The 26,863-nt window shown below is 35.9% G+C and overlaps 1 protein-coding gene across 11 annotated transcripts in view; it reads right to left on the minus strand.

Annotated features, from left to right (window-relative positions):
• QSER1 (glutamine and serine rich 1) overlaps window positions 1-26,863 on the minus strand; it is an 82,347-nt gene that overhangs the window by 12,444 nt on the left and 43,040 nt on the right. For 8 of the 11 annotated variants that reach the window (XM_064288315.1, XM_064288314.1, XM_010592149.3 and 5 more), the window contains 6 exons: window positions 13,884-14,212; window positions 12,680-12,796; window positions 11,963-12,096; window positions 10,152-10,369; window positions 5,796-5,933; window positions 2,811-2,908 (listed from right to left, as the gene is read on the minus strand). In XM_064288315.1, the coding sequence (XP_064144385.1) occupies window positions 2,811-2,908; window positions 5,796-5,933; window positions 10,152-10,369; window positions 11,963-12,096; window positions 12,680-12,796; window positions 13,884-14,212 (1,034 nt within the window). Of the gene's footprint in view, window positions 1-2,810; window positions 2,909-5,795; window positions 5,934-6,704; window positions 6,833-10,151; window positions 10,370-11,962; window positions 12,097-12,679; window positions 12,797-13,883; window positions 14,213-26,863 lie in introns of those variants that run through there. The other 3 variants (XM_064288316.1, XR_010322447.1, XM_064288321.1) reach the window with 3 other exon arrangements.

Consider the following 26,863-nt stretch of genomic DNA (forward strand, 5'->3'; position numbering starts at 1 on the left):
CTCAACCAACATATTTGAACAAGAGTTTTGCAGGATATATTATTCTTGGTTGGCAATTTTTTTCTTTCAAGTTTTTATATGTCATCCCATTGCCTGCTTTCCTGCATGGCTTCTGCCGAGTAATCAGAGCATAGTCTTATTGTTTCCCCTCTGTATGTGACTTTTCGTTTTTCTCGAGATGCTCTCAGAATTCTTTCTTTGTCTTTGGTTTTAGTGAGTGTGATTATGATATTCCTTGGTGATTTTCTTTTGGGCTCTATCTTATATGGGGTTCATTGAGCTTCTTGAATGCAATATTAGGGAAGTTTTCTGTCAGCAATTCTTCAGTGCTCCTCTCCGTGTTTTCTGTTTTCTCCCCATTCTGGAACTCTGATCACTTGTAGATTTTTGCTTTTGATTGTATCCCAACATAATTCTCAGGGTTTCTTCATTCTTTTTTCTGATTTTTTTCTCAAAGTTGTATCCACATGTTTGTCTTCAATTTTGCTGATCCTGTCTTCCACTGTTTCAAATCTGCTCCTCAGCCCTTCTGTTACACTGTTCATTTCTGAAATCTTGTTTATCTTTTGGATTTCTAATTGTTGTTTTTGTATGATTTCTAGTTGTGAATTTATTTTGTCATTTTGTTCCTGTATTATTTTCCTGAATTATTCCATTTTTTGTCCGTATTTTCCATGAAGTTGTCTATTTTTTCCTCGTTTTTTTCTGCTTTTTACTTTAGCTCTTTGATAGCTCTGAATATTGGAGATTTGAATTCCCTTTCAGGTAGTTCTAGTGCTTGTCTTCTACTGGAAAGTAATCTGGTGTTTTACTTTGGATGGCTTCTGGAACTATCCTGTCTTTTTTAAAAAATATTGTCTGCTGTCTTCAGGACATTCAGTTATTTCCTTCGTTTACTGATTGTAGATTTGTTTCGTCCTGTTTTTTGTTTTATTTTGTTATATCTGAGCAGGCAGGCTGTGCATTCTTTTGTTGTTTGCTTGTCTGTGGGCACCATACTTTTCACCTCCCTGTCCAATGGGCAGGGCCAGTCGCTCAGCTATGGTGCAGCAGGGCAGGTACAGCTGAAGGGGAGGGGTTGGGATGGGTGTTTGTGGCACATACTAGGGCCGAAGGTGGGCTGAGAGTCAGTACAGGGCAGTGTCTGGTAGGCTGTGCCTGTGCAGCTTGGGGATGTGATGTTCAGCACACAGTGCAGGAAGAAGGGGAGAGGTTGTGATGTGTGGAGCTAAGATGGGTATGGGAAAGAAGGGAGAGAGGAGAGAGAAACAGGAACCAAAAAACAAACAAAAAAAAGAGTGTTGAGGGAACGGGTACTCTGTCTCCTGCTGGGAGCTCCATGAAGCTGCTTTCCTGTACTCCCTGTCCACCGATCTCCAGTGTGGGCAGGGTGAATTCAAGTGGCACGGAGCTAGCACTTCCTGGCCAGCCAAGCAACCACAGCCAGCTAGAAAGTGCCAGAGGCCGAGCAGGAGGAAGAAGAATGCGGAGTGTAAAAGCGTGCGTATATCAGTAGTTACTGGGTGCTCTGTCTCCGGCTGTGAGGTCCATGAAGCTGCTTTCCCATACTCCCTGTCTGCTGATCTCTGACAGGAGTCCAAGATAGTGAATCTGTGCTGCATTAGCTGATAGGGGACCTCTGCTCATATCTCTCCTGGTTCTCCATTTTCTGTCAGTTTCTTATTCCATTCCATGCTTAGCTGAGTTCTTCATCTCTTCATTTGACACTTAGGGTTCCAGGATTGACGTTTGTCTCTGTTTTACTTAGTTTTTTGGGTCTTTGCTATGGAAGGATGGCCTGGTGCTTCTGTCTATAGCACTATATTGGCTCCGCCTCAAGATTCAGCAAATTTTTAGAAAACACCTGTTTAAGAACATTCCCTTACCTGCAGGAAATATGGCACTTCCTCAAAGAATATTCCATTTCAAGGCTATAGTTAAGCGGAAAACACTGGACTAGGGGTCAGGAGACCAAATTCTTTGTACTAAGCTTCTTACCAGCTTCTGGCTTTTTTCCCTCTTCAAGTACTTGACTGCTAGTACAGCCTGGTGCTGTTTAACTTTGAACTTAACTTTGTACCTAATCTCAGAGCCTCAATTATCACCTAGTTAAAATGAAGTCAGTATTCACTTTTAAGTGGCATTCAGATAAAACAGAGATGTGAAAAAGTTACACAAATGTATAACGTTATCACCATCAATAAAAAACATCTCCCAGGTAAAGATTCTAGATGTGGTAACATTATATTTTTGACTAAGAAAAGTTGGAAATTTTTCAAATATTAACTAGCTGCTTTGACAGATTTTCTGATTTTAGATTATGAAGTTGTTCAATTCATGGTGCCGAAATATATTAACAGATATAATTACATATATATCTCCTCCCATTACGCAAGCATTGATTTTTCCTTGGTATTAGATAAGTCAGGCAAGTAAAGGGAATTGTGAAAAGTGTGGTAACAAAAGGGCAGTTTTAATTATAGATAAGATGTGAAAATTTTGGAAAAGTTTAAAAGAAAAACAAGATTGAAGCAGTTTAAAAGATGTACTTTTGGAAAACATTTGCAATTATTATGTAGAATAAATACTAGATTAATATAAGTGCCTGAAAGAGATCATTTAAGCAGAGGAGAGCAAATAATTAACACTAAGAATTTGCTTAATAAAATAAAGACATGCTAAACAGACTTACAATGAATAAAAACCAATGTTTGTTAGGTGAAAATTTTTGTTAAACTAAGAATGACTTTCATAAATTTTCTTTCCAGTCAGACTATGATTGCCACGGAGTTTTCCTAATAAGGAAATACCTTGAATGATTGATCCAAATGAAGATTCAAAAGAAGCCTCTTTCGGTTATCATTCAGCATACCATCTATTTTTTTCATATGAGGCAAAAGTAGCTCATCTGAAACAACATTATAATTTATTTTAACAGGAAAAACTATCAACATAAAAACTTGTTAAAAATCCAACTTTTTGTCAAAACACCGATACACTAAAACACTTTTAAATTCACTGGCTTATGTAAAATACTGTTCACAAAAAATTGGACATGAAGCGTTCTGAACAAAGGCTAACTTGAAAAGTAGGTTTATACTAGCAAGTGATGAAGAGGCAGCTTAGTATGATGATGAGACATACTCTGTACTAGGATCAAAAGCCCTGGGTTTAAACCCCATCCCTGCCTCTAGAACTAATGGCAGCTATGGGATCACTGTGCAAGATGCCTAATTTCTCCAGACCTCACTTACCATCTGAACAATCTGAATAATAACAGTGTTACAAAATATAAATTCATCGGACATTATAAAATTTTATAAAATACTGAGTATGACCAAAGGATATTCTTAATTCATTGCAATTTGGGGCAAAGAAAAAGTAGGGGAAGAAAAATGATCAACATCCAGTGTCAGAAAAAGAAGAGTCAAATAATTATTTTAGAAGAGAGTAAAAGTATGCTAATGATTCCTACCCAAAAGTTTTGTTTTCTTTTCTCATTCCTAGGTACCTTATATTTTTTCAAAAGCACCTTTGGAGTGCAGGGTAATTGCTATTGGTACAGCATTAAATATTTTAGGTTATATTAGACTATTTCTTATCAGCATAATACTATGTTATGTAATACTAATTGCCTTTAACAACTTCTCTGAAAATGTATATACAATCCTCAGAATCTAGGTTACTACACAGCTAAATAATGTGACTATATATTTGGAATACAAACATAAGCACAGTGACCTGGGAAGAAACACCTCCTCACACTGAAGAAAAAGTCCTTAGTCAAGAAAACTCTGTTAGGTCACTGCAATACACCTGGAAGTTTTATCTTTGTAGTATTGATTAAATCTACTAAAATACTATAAAAATTTATATTTCACAGAAACAAGCTTTTGTGGATTACTTTAAAACATAACCTTTAAAAAAAATATTTTGTGTTTTAGGTGAAAGTTTACAGGGAAAATTAGTTTCACATTCAACAAATTGTACACAAAGCGTTCCACGACATTGCTCGCAATCCCCCTGCTGTGTCAATATTCTCCCCATTTCTGCCCTGGGTTCCCTGTTTATTTTTATCTGGTTTTTCTACCCTTTCCTGCCTTATCATCTTTACTTTTGGGTCAATGTTGTCCTTTTGGTCTCGTATAATTGTTTGTTCTTTGGATTAACTGCTTCCTTGAGTCTTTGTTTTTTTTGTTTTTGCTGTCCTTTACTCTGGATGGAAAGAGACTACTAGCTCTATCTCAAATGGCCACTTCCAAGCTCTTAAGACCCCAGACCCAATGCACCAAGTAGGGTGGAGTACATTGTTTTTATCCACTATGTTATGCCACTTGATGGAGATGTCTCCTGAATCTATGGTCCCCAGCCTTCAAGCCTAGTATCTTTGTCATGGGAAGTGTTTGGTTGTACATAAGAAATTTACATGTCCATGACTGTTTCCCTTGCATGTTCTAAAATATAACCTTTTAATTTTTTCTCCCTTTTATTAAATGGAAAAATATCAGAAAACACTGATAAAGCAGTAAAAAAAAAAGTTCCAAATCTAACCACCCTGAAATGACCACTATTAAGCGATGTACATTTGCCCATTTTATGATGCAAGGAGTTTTGATTGAGAACGGAAAGCTTTAACGGCAAAAGAAAAGTGCAGTTCAGGGGGGATATCTATATGGGTCTTAATCTTGGTTCTTATACCACTAAATGTTCTATAACTTTAGGAAATATATTTACTTTTTTTAATACCTTAGTCTACAAAGTAAATGTTTTAGACTAAGTAATCTCTAAGGTCTCTGCTAGCTTCACATGACTGTAAAATGATTGATATAGGGAGTGCTGTCTGATTATATGGAAAGAAAGGCACTGATCTAGAAATGAGACCTTGGATTCTAATCCTTTCTCTGTTACTTACAAGCTATGAGCCTTAAGCAAGTCACTTAACCTCTCTAAACCTCACTTTTTTGAGCCACAAAATACCCTCTCAATTGTTCTTGGGTTAAAATAATATATGTCAAAGTATGTGGAATTATAAAACAGTATGTATTATTAGGTATTATTGTTGAATTATATTCGTTATTGATTACTTTGTTTTTACTATCTTTTGATTTTACACCACCACCACTCATTTTGATAGACGGGTAAAGCAAACTGGTTTATTAATCCTTTTATTCCTCGGCACTGGCAGATGCTATAGTAGCTGAAGGGTAAAAATTACTGGACAACATTAACATTAGATCTATGAGTTACTAGCTTATTTCATATACCAATTTTGTCCCTGTTTTAACAACAACAACAAAAATTAGCAAAAGAATAAAGGGATAATATTAATGGGTATAACTCAGTGCATATACTGCTTTAATTAATTAGGGAATAATTCCTCTGTGATGTATCTTTTGCTGAAGACACAAATATAGTGTTCCAATTTTTATATCATTATCATCTAGTTCATCTTTCCAATTACTGGAAAACAGAATATATTGACATCTGGACCTTCAACTCTAATGTCATGTAATGCAGTCTTAGTGAAATACTATGACGATAACAAATATTCTAGAATTAAAAGAAACTGGTGGGTAGTTATGTAATTTTCCCAATTATAGAAAGCAATAAAAATGCATTCAGTATAAAGTTCAAATACTCAATGTGTGAAAAAATATGATCCATTTTACAGAATCAAGACATTATGAATTTGTACTGATAATATATAGGTATATAATACACAAACCATATATAAACAATAGACAAGAATGGGAAAAAAAAAAAAAATCCAAAAAGTACTACTTAGAAGTCTGTACCATTGCTCTTCTCTAAGGCTTGCATTGTGTCAGGGTCCAAGGCAATGCTAACAAGCAATTCCATGTAGCTCTTAAAGGTTTCCTTCATTGCTCTTGTGTTCAAAAAACGAGTGACAAAGGGAGCTGGAGGATCAAATTCTGGCAGGGGAAAGAAATGAAATATTAAATTTTCCCTCCTGACAACTTTAAAAGTGTTTGTCTATAACAACAGTTCATAAACATATGAAAAGACACAATTTCCTCAGAGTTCTCCCACAATGCATTAAAAATACTCTAGGTAAGATTCTCAAAGCTGGTTTGCACATCAGAATCAATGGAGAGTTTAAAAAAAAAAAAAAAACCAGATTGCTGAACCTACTGTAACAGAATCTCTTGTAGATGGTGGTAGTAGTGGCGATGATGCTTAAACATTTTTTAAAAGTTTCCCAGGTGATTCTGAACCCAGCACCAGACAATATTTGGAGACCTAGGCCCTGCGGGAACCTACTTCTCCTCTCCTGGCCCCCACCACAGATATATGCTGCCAGAAGGTGCTACTGTAGTCCTGATGCTTTCCTTATCTTCATCAGATAGTAAAGAAACCACAACACATCTAAAGTATTGGTTAATATCTATTCTTTTTTGCTTCCACACTTAAATTACTACAAACTTCTGGTATAGGACCAGGACATAATAAAAAAAATTTTCATGTGAACATAACCCATGCATAGAGAAAATTTCATTCCAATTCAATGTCAAGACTTCAAAATTAAAAGTTCATCTCAAGTGTGACTTTTTACGTTTGAATACATAATTACTATCACAGCCTATAAGAGCAGTTCTTAGTTATGGACTCTTGGGGCTACTGAGACATATTCAGGGGTCTTTGATGTCAAAACTATTTTCAAAATAAGATTAGATGTTACTTGCCTTGTTCACTGTGTTGACATTTGCACATATGGTGCAAAATAATGTTGGGTAAAACTGCTGGTGCCTTGCTTAGCATGAGTCAAGGCAATGGCACCAAACTGTACTAGTAGTCATGTCACTGCCATGCACTTGCAGAAGAAAAAAAAGAAAAAAGCCAGTTTCACTTAAGAATAGTTCTTGATGAAGCAGTCAAAATTAATTTTACTAAATCTCTACTCCTGAGTAAATTTATTATTATTTTTTAAAATTTCTTGGGGGCACTGAAAGGTAAAGTTCTTCCTAATTTTATAGAAACATTAAAATCAAGCTAGCATGATTTTGAAGTTAAACGGCTTTAAGAAGTTCTTGTGAAAATTGAGCAAGTATCTTTCTAATACTTTGTGTGATGAAATGGGAAATACACATAAAGCACTTATGCTGCAAAGTATAATGGTTATCATCTCCAGGAAGAGCACCTGGGAAACTGAGTTACATGATGAACTACCTACTTTTTTTTTCAAGGAAGCACTGTTTTTATTTGAAAGAATGGCTGACAGACACACTATACACCTATTTGGGTTTCAATATTTGGCAGACGTTTTCTTAAAAACCAATGAAGTAAATCTGTCACTTCAAGGAAACAGCTGACAGTATTTGTTGCCAATGATAAAATTTGGGTTTCAAGCGAAAACTAGAATTCTGGAAAACTTGTATCTGTCACTGTAAGCTTGACAGTTTCCCAGCCTTTAAAGACTTCATTGATGAGATCAGTGGTGGTATTTTCATTCATTTTGATACTGTAGAATGAAATGTGTGGACATTTGGAAGACCTGCATCATTGAGCCAACTAGCATTTTGCAGTGACCAGTGCATAAAGTTATAAAATCATGCATGGGTGAAAGATGCATTCAATGGGCAAGATAAACCAATAGATTTTAATGTAACAGAGCAAGAAAGTTCAACAAACTATCACTTGTCAAGCTTTGAGCATCAAAGAAGAACAACTTTGCTGTCAAGTCGATTCTGACTCATAGCCACCCTATAGGACAGAGTAGAACTGCCCCATAGAGTTTCCAAGGAGCGCTTGGTGGATCTGAACTGCCGACCTTTTGGTTAGCAGCCATAGCATTTAACCACTATGTCAACAGAGAAAAATATCCAGAATTATTTGAAAAGGCAACTAAAATAATCCTCCCTTTCCAACTACGTATCTATGTGAGACTAGATTTTCTTAATATACTTTAACCAAAACAATATACAACAAACTGAATGCAGAAGCAGATATGAAATTGTGACTCTCACTAAATATTGCTAGTTTTGAAAAGTATAGTTATTTTAAAAAAAGTATGTTAACATGTAATGGATTGATTTTAAATAAATATTTTAAAATTTGTTTTGTTATTTTGTAAATACCAGTAGATATAGCCTACATAAACACAAGTTTTTTTGGGATACTCAAAAAATTTGAAGATTGTAAAGCGGTACTGAAACAAAAACTTTGAAAACTGCCAGCCTATGAATCTGTTTTTACCGTCAATATTTACTTTCTTAAAAGCACTAAAAATGCTTAACTACTAGTGACACCTAGTGGTCACTCAGGTTGCCAATGGAAAGGAAATTTATTTTAATTATCATTTGAGGAAACTATATAATTGAGTGTAAATTCAGAACTCAAACCTCCCTATTATAAGCAGTAGGCAGGACTGCTAACTGCAAAAATACCAATGCTGTCTATTCATACGCAAAGCACTGATTTTTATAAATTCTGGTATGTACACTTCTATTACAACCATTCGTTAAGTAGGTTAAAACAGTACATTTAAAGTACACTGCTGCACTGGAGAAGACATTTTATGACTCTATTAAGTAAGTCTGTGTGTGGCTCCAATGGTTATGCATTCAACTACTAACTGAAAGGTAGGTGGTCAAACCCACGCAGAGGTGCCTTGAACAATAAGCTTGGCAATCTGCTTCTGAAAGGTCACAGTCTTAAAATCCCTATGGAGCAGTTCTTTTCTGCACACATGGGGTCACCATGAGTCAGAATTGACTCGGTGGCAATTAACAACATTTCTATTAAATTAATCTCTAAGATTAGCTCTCAAGCAACAATACTTATATTACAATGTTGGAAACCGTCCTGGACATCAACCTCTTCCTTATCCCAACACCCAAGCTATCATTCAGGTTCTGCCAATTTTACATCCTAAATTTCTCACATCTGTAATCTCTGCTTCATCACTGCTACCATTACTTAGGTTCGGATTCTCAATTCATGCCTGGACTATGAATTCAATTTCAGATTTTACCATGTACTCCTCCACTTAAATCCGTCCATGTACTCCCCTTTCCCTACAGAATCCCATGCTTTTTAGCTTTAGCACTGCATACACAGCCTTTTATGATTCCTTTATCTTCTCCTCCCTATCTTAAATTTTATACTTTAGAAGAAATGAGGTTAGCAAACTTTTTCCGTAAAGGGCCTGAGGGTAAATATTTTAGGCTTTGCTGGTCATATCGTCTCTGCAGCAACTACTCAGATCTCCCTCTATAGTGGGGAAGCAACCACAAGCAATATGTAAACAAGTGAGCACGACTGTGTTCCAATAAAACTTTATTTACAAAAACAATCTGTGGGTTAGAATTGGCAAACCGGCCATAGTTTGCTAATCCTTGCTCTGGAGTTCGGAACTGTTCAAAATTTCTTGCAGATATTACACACCTCACTTTGATAGCCAGTGGAATCTGTGCTGGTATATTCTCATGTTTTGTAACTATTTTAGTTTTAATTTCTAATATGGTAAATATCAATAGTGATAAGACTATTGTTGTTATCATAAACATTCTTTGGGCTTTAACAGTTTTTAAGAGGGTAAATGGGTTCCAAGATCAAAAAGTTTGAAAGCTGCTGATCTATTTCAGCCTTCTCATTTTATAAAAGAGAAAACTAAGGGACAGAGAAGATACCTAGCTTAGTTAGGGGCACATGGTTGGTCAGTAGCAGATACACAGTAGTGTGTATATATGTATACACACACACACGTATATAATACATTATTATATAAATATAACTACAGTTTCAGAGTTGCTGTTTCCTCAGCTTATTTATTGTTTTCCTTTAGCATGAACTTAGACCCAGAAGGTTAGAAGTAGAGGGCTCTTAGTAATCATTCGATCTAATCCCTGTCCTACCCAAAGAGGTGAGATAACTGGGATTACTAAGGCTGGAACTCACAAAGGTCTTCTTTCAGTTCACTTCCTTTTCCGTTTTACAAGGTGGCGTGTGAACAGCACTATCTGTTGAAGTGCTCAGGGAATGTGAATTTATTTTCATAAAAGCCTGAGCAGAACCTAATTAGGTGAATAAATTCCCCGAAAAATATATTCGGAATTGTAAGTATCACTGCTCCCCTCTGTCCATGTAGGTAATCTCACATTATCAAGGTATTTACTTCATGGAGAACTCACCCTCATCATCACTACTACTAGAATGGATTTCAGGAGACGAGTCAGATTGGGATGATGAAAATTCTTCTTTCCATTTCTTCCGTTTCTTTGGTGGTGGTTCAGCCTTTACTTTTAGCTGTTTAACTTTGGGTTTCATGGAAGGGGCTTTTGTAGTTGTAGCTTTTAGTGTTGGAGGATCAGAAGTTTTACTGCTATTGCTCAGCTTAGCCTGAACAGTTCTGCAATGTTACAAACAAACTCGGTTAACACTGAAATCTTGTCAAAATAAAATAGAAAAAATAAATAAGGGAATCACAAAAGAAGACAAATTGCCTCACCAACACCTCAAAATTATAGGTCAAATTCCTACACATCTCCAATGACGATTTCCAAAAAACTCTGTGAAATATATTCTTTAACTACTGACATTCAGTATTCAGTTATTAAAAACCCACTGCCGCAGAGTCAATTTCGACTCATTCTGACCCCATAGTTATTAAGGGGGTAGTAATTTCAATCTCTCTTCACTTCTCCCCTCTCCTTATGGACTCACCCAGAGTATGAACAACAGATGATCAATGGGCTTAAAGACAAAATGCATGATAAACCCCAGTGGCTACACCTAACTCCAACTCTCAGAACTCTCACAGGCTCTTGTTTTAGTGCCAGGTTTTGATGCGGACACTCAACTACGTCTGTCCTACAGCCCTCAAGAAGCTCTGCTCTATGCTGATCCTGAAGATTTGAATAGATAAAAGTCCACCATAATGGACACTTGACACGAGGTTGGCATCTCCTGCCTGGAGGGGAGATGAAAGGGTGGAGGGGGTTAGAAGCTGGCAAAAAGGACACGAAAAGAGAGAGTGGAGGGAGAGAGCAGGCTGTCTCATTCGGGGGAGAGTAACTGGGAGTGTGTAGCAAGGTGTATATGGGTTTTTGTGTGAGAGACTGACTTGATTTGTAAACTTTCACTTAAAGCACAATAAAAATTATTAAAAAAAAGTCCATCATAAACATAAGGTGGGCTGTTTCCATTAGATGGGAATCTTAATTAAACTAGACCTCCCCGGCACTGGAGCCCTGGTGGTACAGTGGTTAAGAGCTTGGCTGCTAACCAAAAGGTCAGCAGTTCGAATCCACCAGCCGCTCCTTGGAAACCCTATGGGGCAGTTCTACCCTGTCTTATAGGGGTCACTAGGAGTTGGAATCGACTCTACGGCAACAGGGTTTTTTTTTTGGTCCCTGACACTAGATTGAGCATTATCGATGGCCACATCTCATTTCCTACATATACCACAGGGAATCTGGCTACATCAGTTATCTTCCAGAGTCATGCATCAGACACCCCAGAATCACGTTAATGATGATGATAATTCGACTGCGCATTTGTGTAGTACTGTATAGGTCTCATACTGCTTTCTCAATATTTATCTTATTTTAAATTTGACACAGTGGTAGGTAGAAAAGGCATTATTATTTTCTTTTATAGATGAAAAAAAGGACTTCAGAAAGGCTGGTCTTAGTCTAGGTTACAAAGCTGGATTCAGACGTTTTCTCTCTAAATCTAATGCTATTTTCACTACATCCAAGTGACAGCAAAAACACTCAGGGAAAGAAAAGTGAACCCATACCACCACAAATGGCCAGAAGCTTTACAATGCCTGCCTCAGTACTTCAAAAAGAATAACTTCTTCCATCAAGCACTGAATTTTCAGACTTGTATGTAATGAAAAAAGTCAAGTCTCTTCAATTGATGTAATTTTTTGTACAATGACATCACCAATAATAAGCCTTCCAATAATTACTACACAAGCAGATAAGAAAATAAATACCGGATAGTTTGTGATGGCTTATTTCTGGGCTTTCTGGAACACACTCTGACATATTCCTTTTTGTTTGTGTTTTCAATGAACTTCACATATATCCTTTTGTATTTACTCTTTGCATCTCCAAAATATCCAAGGTACTAAGGAAAGAAACACTTTATGTAATTGTACAATCTGTACATAAATATTACTTTGTTCACTTGACTGACCATTGCATAGCCATTCAAAATGCAGCTTTGGCTAGGATTTTACCCTGAATAAAAATGATCTCAGGCTTATTCTTTACTGGAGGCCAATGCATAGGAGCCATCTCATTTGGCAAATCAGCTGATGCTAATTTACTCAAAGCTACTGAACAGCTACATAAATACAAAAGAGTAACTTCTGTCAGTCTCCTAACATATCAGGGTATCTGACTGATAAAAAAATCAATGTAAGAGCCTCTGAATCCATCTGAACCCTTTACAGACTAATTCTAATTCCTTTCCTTTATAAAAAATGTTACATAATACTAAATAATTATTGAATTTTAAGCAGTTTGCATTTATCCATTTGATTTTATTTTTAAATCAGACAATCATTTTATACTATACTTTGTAGTTAAAATTTTATGCTATTTTATATCAGAAATACTATAACATAAACCTAAATTTAAATCATGTATTTTCCCCAGGATCACTGTCAAAAAACAGGAAAGCTAATGTAAACAAACATTTCACTTACACTATTTGTAGCAGCAAATTCTCTTTGCCCATCTCTAATTTCAGGAACAAACTTCTGTAATAAAGCTTTTTGTACTTTCCAAATAGCTGGGGGTTCTTTTCCTGATCTTAAAGCCTCCTGTAGCAAGCAGTAAATTAATTATATTTATAAACAGTAGCATCATTATTTTAGATTTATAGAATCTTAGAACTGAAAGTAATCTTAAACACCTATCTACTTCATCCTCTTATCTCTTACCTGGCTCAACTTCCATAATAATTCTTATAAGCCTGTTATTTAGCCTCTACTTAAATTATTCTAGAAACAGAGCGTTCACTAACATGCAAAGTAGCCCAGTACCCTTTTGCATAGTTAAAAGGATTGGAATGTTTTCCCTTAATGATACTGTCATATATTATTTATGTAATTTTATAACAGTATATATACATGGAAAAACAGACCAGGAACAAATATGCTAAAATACTAACAAAAGTTCATTGTGATTGGTAGGGACGCAGAAGATTTGAATGTTATGTTCTTCATTGTACTTTTAATACCATTCTTCTCCACCCCCATTTAAAAAAAAAAATCAAAAGCAAACAGAAGCCCCCAAAATAGGTTTTCTTAACATAGCTAAAATTTTCTTGTATGAAATCATAACACTCATTTGAAATTCTGAAAATAAGTCTAATTCTACTTTTACGTGATAATCCAATTATTTTTCTTTAAAGTTTTAAATTGGTTAAGTAACCATTTTCTCCAAACTCCAATATGATGACTTGAGAACCTTTAAAAAAAATTAGCATTTCAAAATGCTCTAATTACCAGTACTTAAATGCAATATGGAGTGGTTAAGAGCTCAGCTGCTAACCAAAAGGTTGGCAGTTCAAATGCACCAGCAGCTCCTTGGAAATGGGGCAGTTTTACTCTGTCCTGTAAGGTACCTGTGAGTCAGAATTGACTGGACAGACAGCAATGAGTTTTTTTTTTTTTAATGCAACATAGTGAGGACTCAGAAATACATAAAACTAAGATAAAGTTAAAATTATTTTAAGCTATTTCATTTTTTAAAATATCTGATTTTATTATTTTAACACTTTTGATAACTTAGAAAAATTATAAAAATATAACCTTTTGCCATTTAAGCTAGATGCTATTGAAGTCATTGCAAAGACTATTATAGGCACTTCAAACTGATCTTTACACCTGTGAACATTCACATCACCTTAAAAGTCTCTATGTCTTCTATCTTTACCACAAATTCATCACGCTCTCTGTATTGGCCTTCTCCTCCACTTTCTGTGTTCTCCTCATCTGTACAACCTTCTATGGCAACAGTGTCCTGTCCTTTCGCAAACTTGTTTGAAGGAAGACCGTCATGTTCGACGTGTTTTGGGGGTTCTGCAGAGTTTATATTTTCTGGAATATTTACTGTAGATGAAGTAGAGCAGAGAGGTTCTTGTTTGTCAGCACCCACAGTGGTGGAAGAATTAGTAGCAGTACCAGTGGTACTGGCAGTTGGGCTAGTAGTTGCCACCTGTAGGGCTTCTGAAACTAAAACAAGCAAATACAAAACAGTAATATAAATAAACATTTACTTGTTTTTAGTAAAACTTGGAACAGTTTAAAAAGAAAGACTTGATTACTTTTGCAATCAAATTGGCTGAAACACTCAAAACCACAGTAAGAAATTAAAGAATGGTTGTTAATTTCCAAGAATCAGAAAGGAGAGAATTGCATCTTGATGAAAAACAGACTGAACCACTCAACAAACTAGGAATAAAGGGAAGTTTCCTCAGCCTGATAAAGGGCACCTACAAAAAACCCACAGACTGAATGCTTTCCCTCTAAGACCAGGAACAAAATAAGATTGTCCACTATCACCATTCTATAAAGTACTGTACTGGAGGTTCTTTTCAGGGCAATTACGCAAGAAAATGAAATAAAAGGCACCAGGAGAGAAAGAGAAGAAGTAAAATGATCTCTATCTGCAGATGGTATGACCATGTATATAGAAAATCCTAAAAAACTGTAAGAAATAACAAACTAGTTCAGCAAGGTTGCAGGATACAAGACCAATGAACAAAAATCAACTGTTTCTATAGACTAGCAATGAACAATCAGAAAATGAAATTAAGAAAACAATTTACAACAGCATCAATAAGAATAGGAATAAATTTAACAAAAGAAGTGTAAGACTTTTACCCTTTTCACTACAAAACATTGTTGAAAAAAAAAGCCTAAAAATGGAAATGCATTCCATGTTCATAGATTGGAATACTTAATATTGTTAAGGCAATCCTGGTGGCATAGTGGTTGAGAGCAACAGCTGCTAACCAAAAGGTCAGCAGTTCGAATCCACCAGGCGCCTTCTGGAAACCCTATGGGGCAGTTCCACTCTGTCCTATAGGATCGCTGAGTCGGAATTGACTCAACAGCAACAGGTTTGGTTTGGGGATTTAATATTGTTAAGATGGCAGTACTCCCCAAGCTGATCTACAGATTCAACACAATCCCTATCAAAATTCCAGCTGCATTTATTCGTAAAAATTGTCAAGCTAATTCTAAATTCATATGGTAATACAAGAGAACCACAGTAGCCGAAACAATCCTGAAAAAGAATGAAGTTGGAAGACTGACATTTCCCAATTTCAAAACTTAATTCCAAAGCTACAGTAATCAAGATATTGTAATACTTGTACAATGACAGACATATAAATCAATGGAATACAGAGTCCAGAAGTAAACTCTTATATTTATGGTCAATTCATTTTTGACAAGGGTGCCAAGACCATATAATGAGGAAATAATAATCTTTTCAACAAATGAGTTTTGGGACAACTAGATGTCCACATGCAAAAGAATGAAGCTAGACCCCTACCTCATACAAAAATTAACTCAAAACAGATCATAGACCTAAATATAAAAGCTGAAACTATAAAACTCTTAGAAGAAACAGGCATATGCCTTTGTGATCTTGGGTTACGTAATGGTTTCTTAGATACACCACCAAAAGCAGAAGTGAGAAAAGAAGAAGTAAACTAGTCGTAACCAAAATTTAAAAATTTTATGCTGCGAATGATACCATCAAGAAAGTGAAAATACAATCCAAATAATGGGGAACATACTAAAATTCATATATTTATCAGGGACTTGTATGCAAAATAAAGAAGTCTTACACCTCAAATATAAAGACAAATAACCCAATTAAAAAATGGTCAAAAAATCAGGATATTTTTCCAAAGAAGTCAATAAGCACATGAAATGATGCTTGACATCTTTAGTCCTTAGATATACGCAAATCAAAACCACAATGAGATACCACTTCACATCTACTAGAATGGCTTAATAAAAAATACAGACAAATTCACTAAAGAGAATATACAAATGGCCAACAAGCACATGAAAAGATGCTCAATGTCATCAGTCATCACCAAAACCAAACCCACTGCCATCAAGTTGATTCTGACTCATAGCGACCCTACAGGACAAAGCAAAACTGCCCCATAGGGTTTCTAAGGCTATAAATCTTTACAGAGGCAGACTGCCAAATCTTTCTTCCATGGAGTGGCTGGTGGGTTCAAACCACCTTTTCGTTAGCAGCTGAGCACTTAGCCACTGCACCACTAGGGCTCCCATTAGTCATTAAAAACTCACTGCCATTGAGTCAAATTCCGACTCACAGCAACCCTATAGGACAGGGTAGAACTGCCCCGTAGGGTTTCCAAGGAGCAGCTGGTGGATTCAAACTGCCAATCTTTTCATTAACAGCTGAGCTCTTAACTGCTGCGACACCACAGCTCATTAGTCATTAGGGAGATGCAAATCAAAATCATAATGAGATACCACCTCACCCCTACTAAAATGGCCATGACAGGTATTGGCAAGGATGTGGAGAATGCTGGCGGGAATGCAAAACAGTACAGCCACTGTGGAGAACAGTTTGTTGGTTCCTCAAAAAGTTAAACACAGAATTACCATATGATCCAGCAATCCCAATCCTAGGTACATACCCAAAAGAACTGAAAGCAGGAATATAAACACAAACCCATACACCAATATTAATTTCAGCACTATGCACAATAGTTAACAGGTGGAAACAACTTAAATATCCAGCAGACAAATGGATAAACAAAATGTGGTATATACATACAAAGGACTATTACTCAGTCATAAAGAAAACATGAAGTCTGATAAATGCTACAACATGGATGAACCTTGAAAACATGCGGTGAGTGAAATAAGTCAGTGACAAAAGGTCAAATATCATACGATCCCACTTATATGAAACAGGGAAATGTATAAAGACCAAAGCTGATTAGTGATTATCAGAGACGGAAGGAAGGGGAAAACAGAAAGTCATTGCTTAGGGGGCACTAGTTTCCATTACTGGTGGTAGAATAATTTGGGAAAGGATAGTGGTAATGATGCACAACATTGATGAACATAATTAATGTCACTGAATTGTAGATGTAAAAATTATTGAATTGGTAAATGTTCTGTTATATATATATATTTACCATAATTAAAACAAAATGCAGATAAATAACAAGTATTGACAAGAATGTGGAAAAACTGCAACCCTCATTCAGTGCTGGTGGGAATGTAAAATGGTGCGAGAATTTTGGAAAACAGTCTGGCCCTTCCTCAAAATGTTAAACATAGAATTATCACATATATCACGGTATATAACTCAGTTATATAGTACATATCTGAGTATCTGAGGAGTAGTAGAAGGAAAAATTTATCAATAAAAAATAATCAGTAAACAAGAGACAAGAAAGGAGAGAAAAAGAAACAGAGCAGGTAGAACCAAACGAAACCACAAAGAGGGTAGATTTCAGTCCAAATATGTCTTTAAAGATAGAAGGTAATTCTGACCAGCCCACCCAACAAAAGGTTATTTTAAAAATTAGTTGAAGTATAACAATTTCTTCTTTAAAACATGAAAGAATGAGTAAGAAAATAAGCTACCACCAGGCTGAAATTCAGGAGAAGATGGATATTCAGAAAGGGGAAACTGGTGTCTGGGGCCACTTTTGTCCAGAGGTATTTGTGGCCAAGAGGGGAAAAACATTGGAGTCCATGGCATGCATCATATGGGCTGCAGCCTAGATACCCTAGAAAATCCCAAGCCCTGATAGGCATCTGACAAAAGCAAAGGAAAATCTTCTATGAAGGGAGAGAGTATCAATTTCGGACTCAAATGATTTCTCCAAATATTTAGGATATAATATCAAGCATTTAATCAAAGGTAACTGAGCACATTAGGAGAAAAGACTACATAAATAGGAGAACTACCACCAAAACAGACAACAGATACAGACCTACAGCTAGTCCAGATAGTGAAATTACCAGACATAGACCTAAAAACAACTATGCTTACTATATTTGTAGGGATAAAAGCCAAACTTAATTTCAGCAAAGAATTGGAAATCAGAAGTGACACTCCAGTTTTTTGAACAAAATCTCAAACTGGAAAATATAATAATTGAAATTAAGAACTCAAAAATTTGTTTAATAGACTAACAGCCACAGCTGAAGAAGGAATTAGTAAAATGCAAGATAGGTTGGAAGAAACCATAAATGATAGAGACAAAATGAAGGAAAATAAAACTTTCAGTTTTGAAAGCAAGCACAAGGAAGAAGAAAAAAAGACTTCCATTCTCAACAGAGCTAAAGGCTAACAGTAACATGAAACAAGGATGAATGTCAAAATACAGTGGAATAGTATCAATGTACCAGGAAAATAACACTCATAAACTAGAACCCCACACCCAACAACATATCATTAAAATTGTGTTAATGGCTATAATCGGAAAGACAGACAACAAGAATTCACAAGAATGTGGAGAAGTTAGAACTCTAATACTCTGCTGAGGGGAATGTAAAATGGTACAGTATTTTTTGGAAAATACTTTGGCCATTCCTCAAAATGTTAAACACGGAGTTGCCATATGATCCAGCCAACTCCACTCCTAGGTGTGTATCCAAGAGAAATAAAGCATACATCTACACAAAAGCTTGCACATGAATGTTCATAGAAACATTACTCATAAAACGCTAAATGTAAAAAGCCAGTCTTAAAAGGCTACATATTATGATTCCTTTTATATGAAATATCCAGAATAGGCAAGCATATGGAGACAGAAAGTAGACTGATAGTTGCCTACAGCTAGGGTGGGGGTGAGGAGTGACTGCAAATGGACATGAGGTTTTTTTTTGGGGATAAAAATGTTCTAAAATTAGATAATGGTGATGGTTCCAGAATCTTATGAATATACTAAAAACCGGTAAAATGTACACTTTAAATGCATGGTATATATCACTAAAGCTGTTAAAAATGTAGATAATAGAGAAGATTTGATAGAATTAAAAAATTAGTTTTGAATCCATAATGAATTCAGGGATCTGGGTGCTGATCAACAATTGCTATTAGACATCACAAAAAGAGAGATAATCAAGATGCTGAGGGCCTCTTGAGGGAAGAAGAATACACTAGCATATATGAAGTAATCTTGCCAAAAACACAAAAAGAAACTAAGTCTGTTCAAGCCTGGCAACCCAACTATGAATTTTCAGTAAATACGAGGACAAAGGAATATGTTAAACACATTGTAGGATGTAATCAACAAAATCCTCACTATGTGAAATGCTACAGAAAACCCACTTTCTTCAACAAGTAAATTACAAAAGGAAATGGAGGAGAGAACCTATGGATTAAAAGAGTTTTAAGAGACATATCAATCAACCACAGCATTTGGACCTTACTTGGATCGTGATTCAAACAAACTGCCAAAAAGTATTTTGAGACAGTGGCAAAATTTGAACACTAACTTAGTGATGGTAGTGCCCAGTGAAAGGCCAATCAAAGGAACAGAACAGAAAGCTCTGAAACAGACCCATATATACACAGATACTTATAATACTCTGGAAAAAGAATTTTCGATAAATGTGTGGCATAATTGGGCCAAATGGATTACAGAATAAATGTGAAAAGTAAAACTATTAAGATTTTTAAAAGGTAAAGGACAGGACTGATATGTCCTCTCAACAAAAAAAGGGAGCCCTGGTGGCGCAGTGGTTAAGTGCTGAGCTGCTAACTGATAAGTCAGTGGTATGAACCCACTAGCCGCTCTGTGGGAGAAAGATGTGGCAGTCTGCTTCCATAAAGGTCACAGCCTTGGAAACCCAATGGGGCAGTTCTACTCTGTCCTATAGGGTTGCTGTGAGTCGGAGCCGACTTGCTGGCACACAACAACATTCAACAAAATGAGCCCTAGTGATGCAATGATTTAGTGCTGGGCTGCTAACCGAAGGTCGTTGTTCAAACCCACTGGTGCTCCACAGGAGAAAGATGTGGCAATCTGCTTTGGTAAAGATTTACAGCCTTGGAAACCCTACAGGGCAGTCTGCTTTGTCCTACAGGGCTGCTATGAGTCAGAATCGACTGGATGGCAACAGGTATTCAACAAAAAGACACCATAAAAAGTGTAAAAAAAAACCCAAAACACAAGTAGGAGATATTTGCTTGTATGTAACTAACATAGTAAAATCTCCTACAAATAAATTTTTTAAAGGGCAACAGGCTTTAACAAAAGAGGAAATCCAAATGGCCTATAAAATATGAAAAAGTGTTCACAGTCATTAATAATCAGGGAAATGCAGATTTAAACCACATCAAGAAACTATTAAATATCCAGCAACATGGCAAAAAAGAAAAGGCCTGACAATGCCAAGTTTGCTGAGGATATGGTACAAGAGGAACTCTCATACACTGGTGGACGGAGCATAAATCAATATAATCATTTTGGGAGAAACAGTATGGCACTATTTAGGAAAGCTGAACATATACATAGCCTATGACTCAGTCATTCCACTAAAGGTATAAAATCGGAAATACTTTCACATGTGTATCAGTAAGGCCAAGGTCCATTCATAACCACATTATTCATAAAAGCTAAAATGTGGAAACAAGCCAAAATGCTCAACAGAAGAATGAATAATAAACTGTGGCATGTTCATATAAAGCAATCAACTACTAATGGAAATAAACTAAGGGTATATGCAACAATATATAAATAAATCTTACAAATATTGAACAAGAGAAACAAGACAATAAATACTGTATGATTGTCTTTATATAAAGTTTTAAAAGAAGCCTAACAAAAATGTTTTTAGGGATGCATACACTGGTGGTAAAATGATAAAAGTAAAGCAAGGAAGTAATTACCATCCAAGTCAGTCAGTGGTTAGCGCTCAGGGTTATGACAATGTTTTAATATGAGTGGGACCCACAGGGTAGCTTCTAGGGTGCTGGCGACATTTTATTTCTTGATCTGGGTAGTGATTTATACTTGTATATGCTTTATAAGTCATTAATTATTCTGTAGTTTGCCCTCTTTCTTGATCCAAATGGTTATTTGCAGCTTTTTTTCTTAATGTATTCAAGGTTTGCCTATTAAACCTTTGCCTTTAAAAAGAACCAACTTACATTTTTTTGTTCCTGTTTTTATTTTTCACTTATTTTTTTAAATTTCTGCTTTTATTCTTTTCTCGTATATTCTTCAGATTTAATTTAATACTCTATTTATTTGTGAACTTTCTTGCTTTCTAATGAATGTCATTTAGAGTCACAAAATTTCTTCTTTGTACCACACCATGGCCACATCTCACTGGTTTCAGTATATGCTGCTCTTCTGTCCTTTTAGACAGGTTGTCATTTCCTTTTTAAGCCAAGAGTTATTTAGAAGGGCAAGTATCTTTCTTCTATTCATCCTTTCTTTCATCTCTCTCCCTTCCCCTCTGCCTGCTATTCTCTTATGAAACTATTGCATTATGATCAGAAAATATGGCTTGAATAATGTCTGGATTTTCAAATTTATGGAAATTTCTTCTGTGTGTTTTTCTTTAAGTGTGCTATATTTTCATACATGTGCTATATGTCACAAGAAAAAATTTTGAGAAAGAAAAAGAAAGACATGGAAAATATACTAAGAAAATGTTAACAAGAAGATTAGTATGGCTATATTACAAAAGGATATTATTATGGGAAAAAGAAACATTTTGTCATGTTAAACTGTAGTAAACTTTTACGCACCCAATTACATGGCTTCAAAACATATCAAGTAAATAATATTAGAAAAGCAAGTAAAACATAGTGGGAAACTTTAACACACCTTTCTCAGGAATCAACAGATCAAGCAATCTAAAAACAAATAAGGATAGAGAGAGGGTTTTTAAAAACATTGTATTATTAAAAAATTCAAACATATACAAAAGTAGAGAATACAAACTCATAAGCCCCATAGCCCAACTGTTAACAACCACAAACATTTTGCTATACTTATTTCATCTATCCACCATCCCTTTTATATTTGCTGGAGGATTTTAAGGCAAATTCTAGACATGTCCTCCAACATACACATTTTCTTAGATAACTCAATGTCATTTATCATATTAAATAATAATAAAATTTAGAGGACTGGACAGTATTACCAAATACAATCTATTAGCACTTGGTACTCATGGAACATTTACAAATATTGACCATGTACCACCCCACTAACAAAATTTCAATAAAGCACAAAATGTAGACATTATGCAAGCCATATTCCCTGACCACAATATCTTATTGGGCCATAAATTAATACTAAAAGAATGCAAGAAATAAAAATAAAACTTCGAGGAAAAGGGGAAAAAGCCCACCATTCTAAATAAATTTTGGATTAAAAAGGTAATTAGAATGGAAAGGACAAACCATTTGAAAAAATCAGCACGAGCATTATAAATTAAAACCAGTGGGACAGGGCCAGAATATGGTGCAAAGAAGAAGACATATGGGTTTAAAGGCCATCCATTAGAAAACAAAAATGCACAAAAATAAACTAAGTATTAAACTTGAGAAGTATAGGACCGGGCAGTGTTTCTTTCTGCTGTACATAGGGTTGCCATGAGTCAGAACTGACTCGCCAGCACCTAACAACAACAAATTCAAGAAGCCAGAAAAGAATATTAAATTAAAAACACAAGATGGGAAAGAAGGTAAAAGCAGAAATTAACAACAAAAAAAATGAGTTAAAAATGATAACAGGAGTAAAAGATGTAAATTGGCTCTCTGAAAAGAAATATTTCATGGGCAAACCTTTGACAGACTGGTAAGGAAAAAGATGCGAACCATCATATGGAACAACAGAAAGGGCATAATCATAGAAACAAAGGAGATAAAAAACTTGTGAGGGGATACTGTGTACAACTTAATAACAAATTTTAAAATCTAAGTTTTTTTTTTTAAGTGAAAGGAATGATTTTCCTAGAAAATCTGCCCTTTTTAAATTGACCCAGAGAGACCAAACGACCTCAGGAAAAAAATCAGGAAGATAGTCCCAGATCAACTCTTAGAAAAAGTTCTATCAAATCTCCCAGTTATATGCAGTAAGTGTTCTCAAAGCTTAGACAAATATGAAAAGTTTCCCAACTCAATTTATCTGACTAGCATAATCCTGAATACCAAAGTAAACAAAATTAAGGGGGAAAAAAACCCACAAAAACCTATAGGCCAATCTTATTTAAGAATATATGGAATCCCAAATAAAATACTAACAAATTAAATCTTGCAGTGGATTAAGATAATTTATTATGATCAAGCAGATTCCATGGTAGAAATTTAAATAAATAAATAAAGTTAAGCATTAAGAAATCAAGTAATAATTTACCACAGTAACAGACTAACAGAGGAAAGGGGAGAAGAGAGCAGACTTGTCAGAAGAAGCTTAAAAACAACCTCTGACAAAATTCATCATCCAGTGTTGGTAAAATAAATACATAATCTTAAGGCTTCAAACTAGAAGGAAAAATTTTTAAAGAATTTAAAATACCAGAAACCAACAGCAAATACATTTCATAGTGAAACACTACATATAACACAAAACATCAGGGAGACCAGGATGCTTACTACTACAGTGAAACCTGTGAAAGCCAGAACTCTAGGGGACTGCCTTGTTTTTCTGGATCTTGCCGGTTTTCCACCTCTGACAGGTGCAGTCTTACCACTTTTCTGTGGCTCTCTGTTAGTGGAAAATATTTGAGTTTTCCTTCTCTGACAGGTTTTTGCTTTACACAGGTCCTGGCTTTTGCAAGTTTTACATTATACTAGATTTACATTTAACATTTTACTAGAGGCCCAAGCCAATATGATGACAAGTTTAAAAAAAAAAAAGTATAAGAGCTAAAACTATGCTTATTTTTAAAAGATACAATTGTCCACTGAAAAATGCTAAGAGAATCCATTGGAAAAACAGAATAAGAATTCAGCAGAATTACCAAATACAGATAGAGATATGAAAATCAGTGACTGTCACACATCATCAGCAATCAATTAGAAAATACTGTTGGAAAAAGTATATTTAAAAAACTGTTCAAACTATACTATACAAACTTTATGTGGTAAGAACATTATAAATACTGATGGATGTGAAGTAAGATCTGAATAAACAGAAAAACATATTCCATAAGTGGATGAGATATACAGAAGACAATGTTGCAAAGATATTAGTTATCCCTTAAAATTTATTTATGAATTCAGTGAAATAACAAAATCCCAAAATGTTGAAGGGTCTCCTGCTGGCTCATTATAGGACAATGTGAGCACCAGAAAGAAATAACTATAATTGATAAAATGATGAATTTTTAAAAATTCTGGTGCCAATCATGATGGAGTCGGTGCACTGGAGCACATTATTACCCGCTGATTACAAATAAAAACAGAACAAAATATAAAATGCAACTACCTGAAGACTGAAAAGTTAGTAATAACAGTAAGGGGAATATAGAACGAAGAATTACTTTAACCAAAGACTTTGGCCTTAGTCCTCAGTTTCTGGGAGGTAACCTCTAAACTCTTGGAATTTCCTAAGTGACTGAAGTATTTGTTATTCATGAAGGACCTCCAAGACTTCACCTGATAGTTTATGCTAATGAGGCAATTCATGTGGGAGGTGGGGCACAGAAAGACCCACCAAAGTGGTATCAGCCTGACTTCCGGGGAGAGGAAAGGGACTGAAGATTGAGTTTAGTCGTGTAGCCAATGGCTCAATCAATCATGCCTCTGTAACGAAACCCCAGTAAAAACTCTGGACACCGAAGCTCAGATAAATTTCTCTGATTGACAGTACATCGATGTGCCAGGAGCATGACACATCCTGACACTATGGGGAGAGGACAGGGAAGCTTCACATTTGGGACTCTTCTAGACTTTACCTTATGGGTCTCATCTTTTGGCTGGTTCTAATTTGTATTCTTTTTTGCTATAATAAATCTGTAATAGTAACTGCAGAGAAGTCCTGTATCCCAAGAGTCACTCTAGTGAATTGTCAAACCTGAGGGAAGGAGTGGGAACCCCTGAATTGGTAGTCAGTTGGTCAGAAGTAAGGGTGTTCTGGGAACCCCTTGAACTTAGTTGACTTGGCAGTCTGGAGGACTGTGTCCTTAATCTGTGAAGTGTGGCCTAACTCTGGGTAGTCAAGTTTAGAGGAACAGATTTTGTAGGGAGGGAGGCCCAAACTTAAGTAAAAATTCATAGGGAGTGTTTCCCAGGTTTCTTTCATCTCTTCTCACCTGGTATTATTGCAGAGGGCGACTCCTATGCAGAATTAAACAGTGCACAGGCAACAAAACTCTAAGAAGCCTCTCTGGCCAGAGCAGCTGGGAAAGAAGCCCCATGCAAGGCTAAATCTGTTTCTTGTTTTTTCCTTTTTCTCTCTCAGCCCTGCCTAGAGGGCAGCCAGAGTCACTGAGCCGCACTACAGTGGCAGTGAACAAACCCTGGCTAAACTCTGACAGAACACCTGTCTTTTTGGCCAGAGGAAACTGGAAACAAGGTCCCTATGGCATGAAGAGTGTAGGGTGAATCTGTGTTCTTTTTCTCTTCTCATTGCATTGCCCTAAGGGCAGCCCCAGTTGCACAGACCTGTGCCGCAGCTAAAACTCAGAAATCCCAGCTTTCTAGAAAAAGGACTAGGAAAGGGGTCTTGGGGTTCAGCAGCGTGAGGAAAAATCTGAGAGGAGAAAGAATGGGATCATCTAATTCTGTATGAACCCACACAAATCCCAGTTTCACACTCGAGTTGTACAACTGCAGGATATACCCAAACTAGCACAGCAAAAGTTTTGAGATACGAACACAGTCTCTACTAGCCAAGTTCCAAACAAACTGGTGAGAGGCACATTTGTGGGACAGATCCAAAGCAGCATGGCAAAGGCTTTGAACACTGAACTAACATTGGAACCACCATTCCCAGAAACAGAACCTGCTAATAACAAACAAACAAAAATCAACATTCTCCAGAGGATTTTAATAGAACCCAGAGACTTAAAATACTCAAAATGTCCAGGATACAATCCCCAAATTACTCAACATCCAAAGAATCAGAAAAAAATGTGACCTGTCCTCAAAGTGAAAACATAATCAAAAGATGTTAATCCCCAAATAACTCAGATATAGGAATTGTCAGGCAAAGGCTTGAAAGCAGCTGTTATAATTATGCTGCAAGAGGTAAGGTGAGCTTAGCCTCAAAATGAATGGAAATATGTAAGCTCTCAGCAGAGAAAAAGAAAAATTCTGCCTTCTCCATTTTGCTATTGAGTCCATCCAGTGAATTTTTAAATCTCATATACTATACTTTTCAGTTCTAAAATTTCCTAAAAATACAGTTCAAGCAGAATAAAGGAAATGAGAACAGCAGAAATTAATGAAATTGTCAGAAAAGAGGAAAATCAATGAAACTAACAACTGGCTTCTTGAAGAGATCAATAAAATTAATAAATCTCTACCCAGACTGACCAAGAAGAGAGAAGACACAAAGCAAAACATCAGGAAAAATGAGGGATAATCACTACAGACCCTACAGACACAAAAAAAGATACAGAATGCTACTAACAACTCTTTGCCCATACATTTGACAACTTAGATAAAATGGGCAAATTCCTTAAAAGATACAAACTACCAAAACACAGTCAAAAGGAAACCAACAATCTGGATATTCTGTATCAATGAAACTGAATTCATAGTTAAAAACTTTCTGACAAAGAAAACTCCGGACACAAATGGTTTCATTGGCAAATTCAACCAAACATTTATGGAATACTCCTATACAATCTCTTGAAGAAAAAAGAAAAGGAGCCAACACTCCTCAACTCAGTTATGAC

This window comes from Loxodonta africana, chromosome 7, assembly GCF_030014295.1.
Source record: "Loxodonta africana isolate mLoxAfr1 chromosome 7, mLoxAfr1.hap2, whole genome shotgun sequence".
NCBI classification, from domain to species: Eukaryota; Metazoa; Chordata; class Mammalia; order Proboscidea; family Elephantidae; genus Loxodonta; species Loxodonta africana.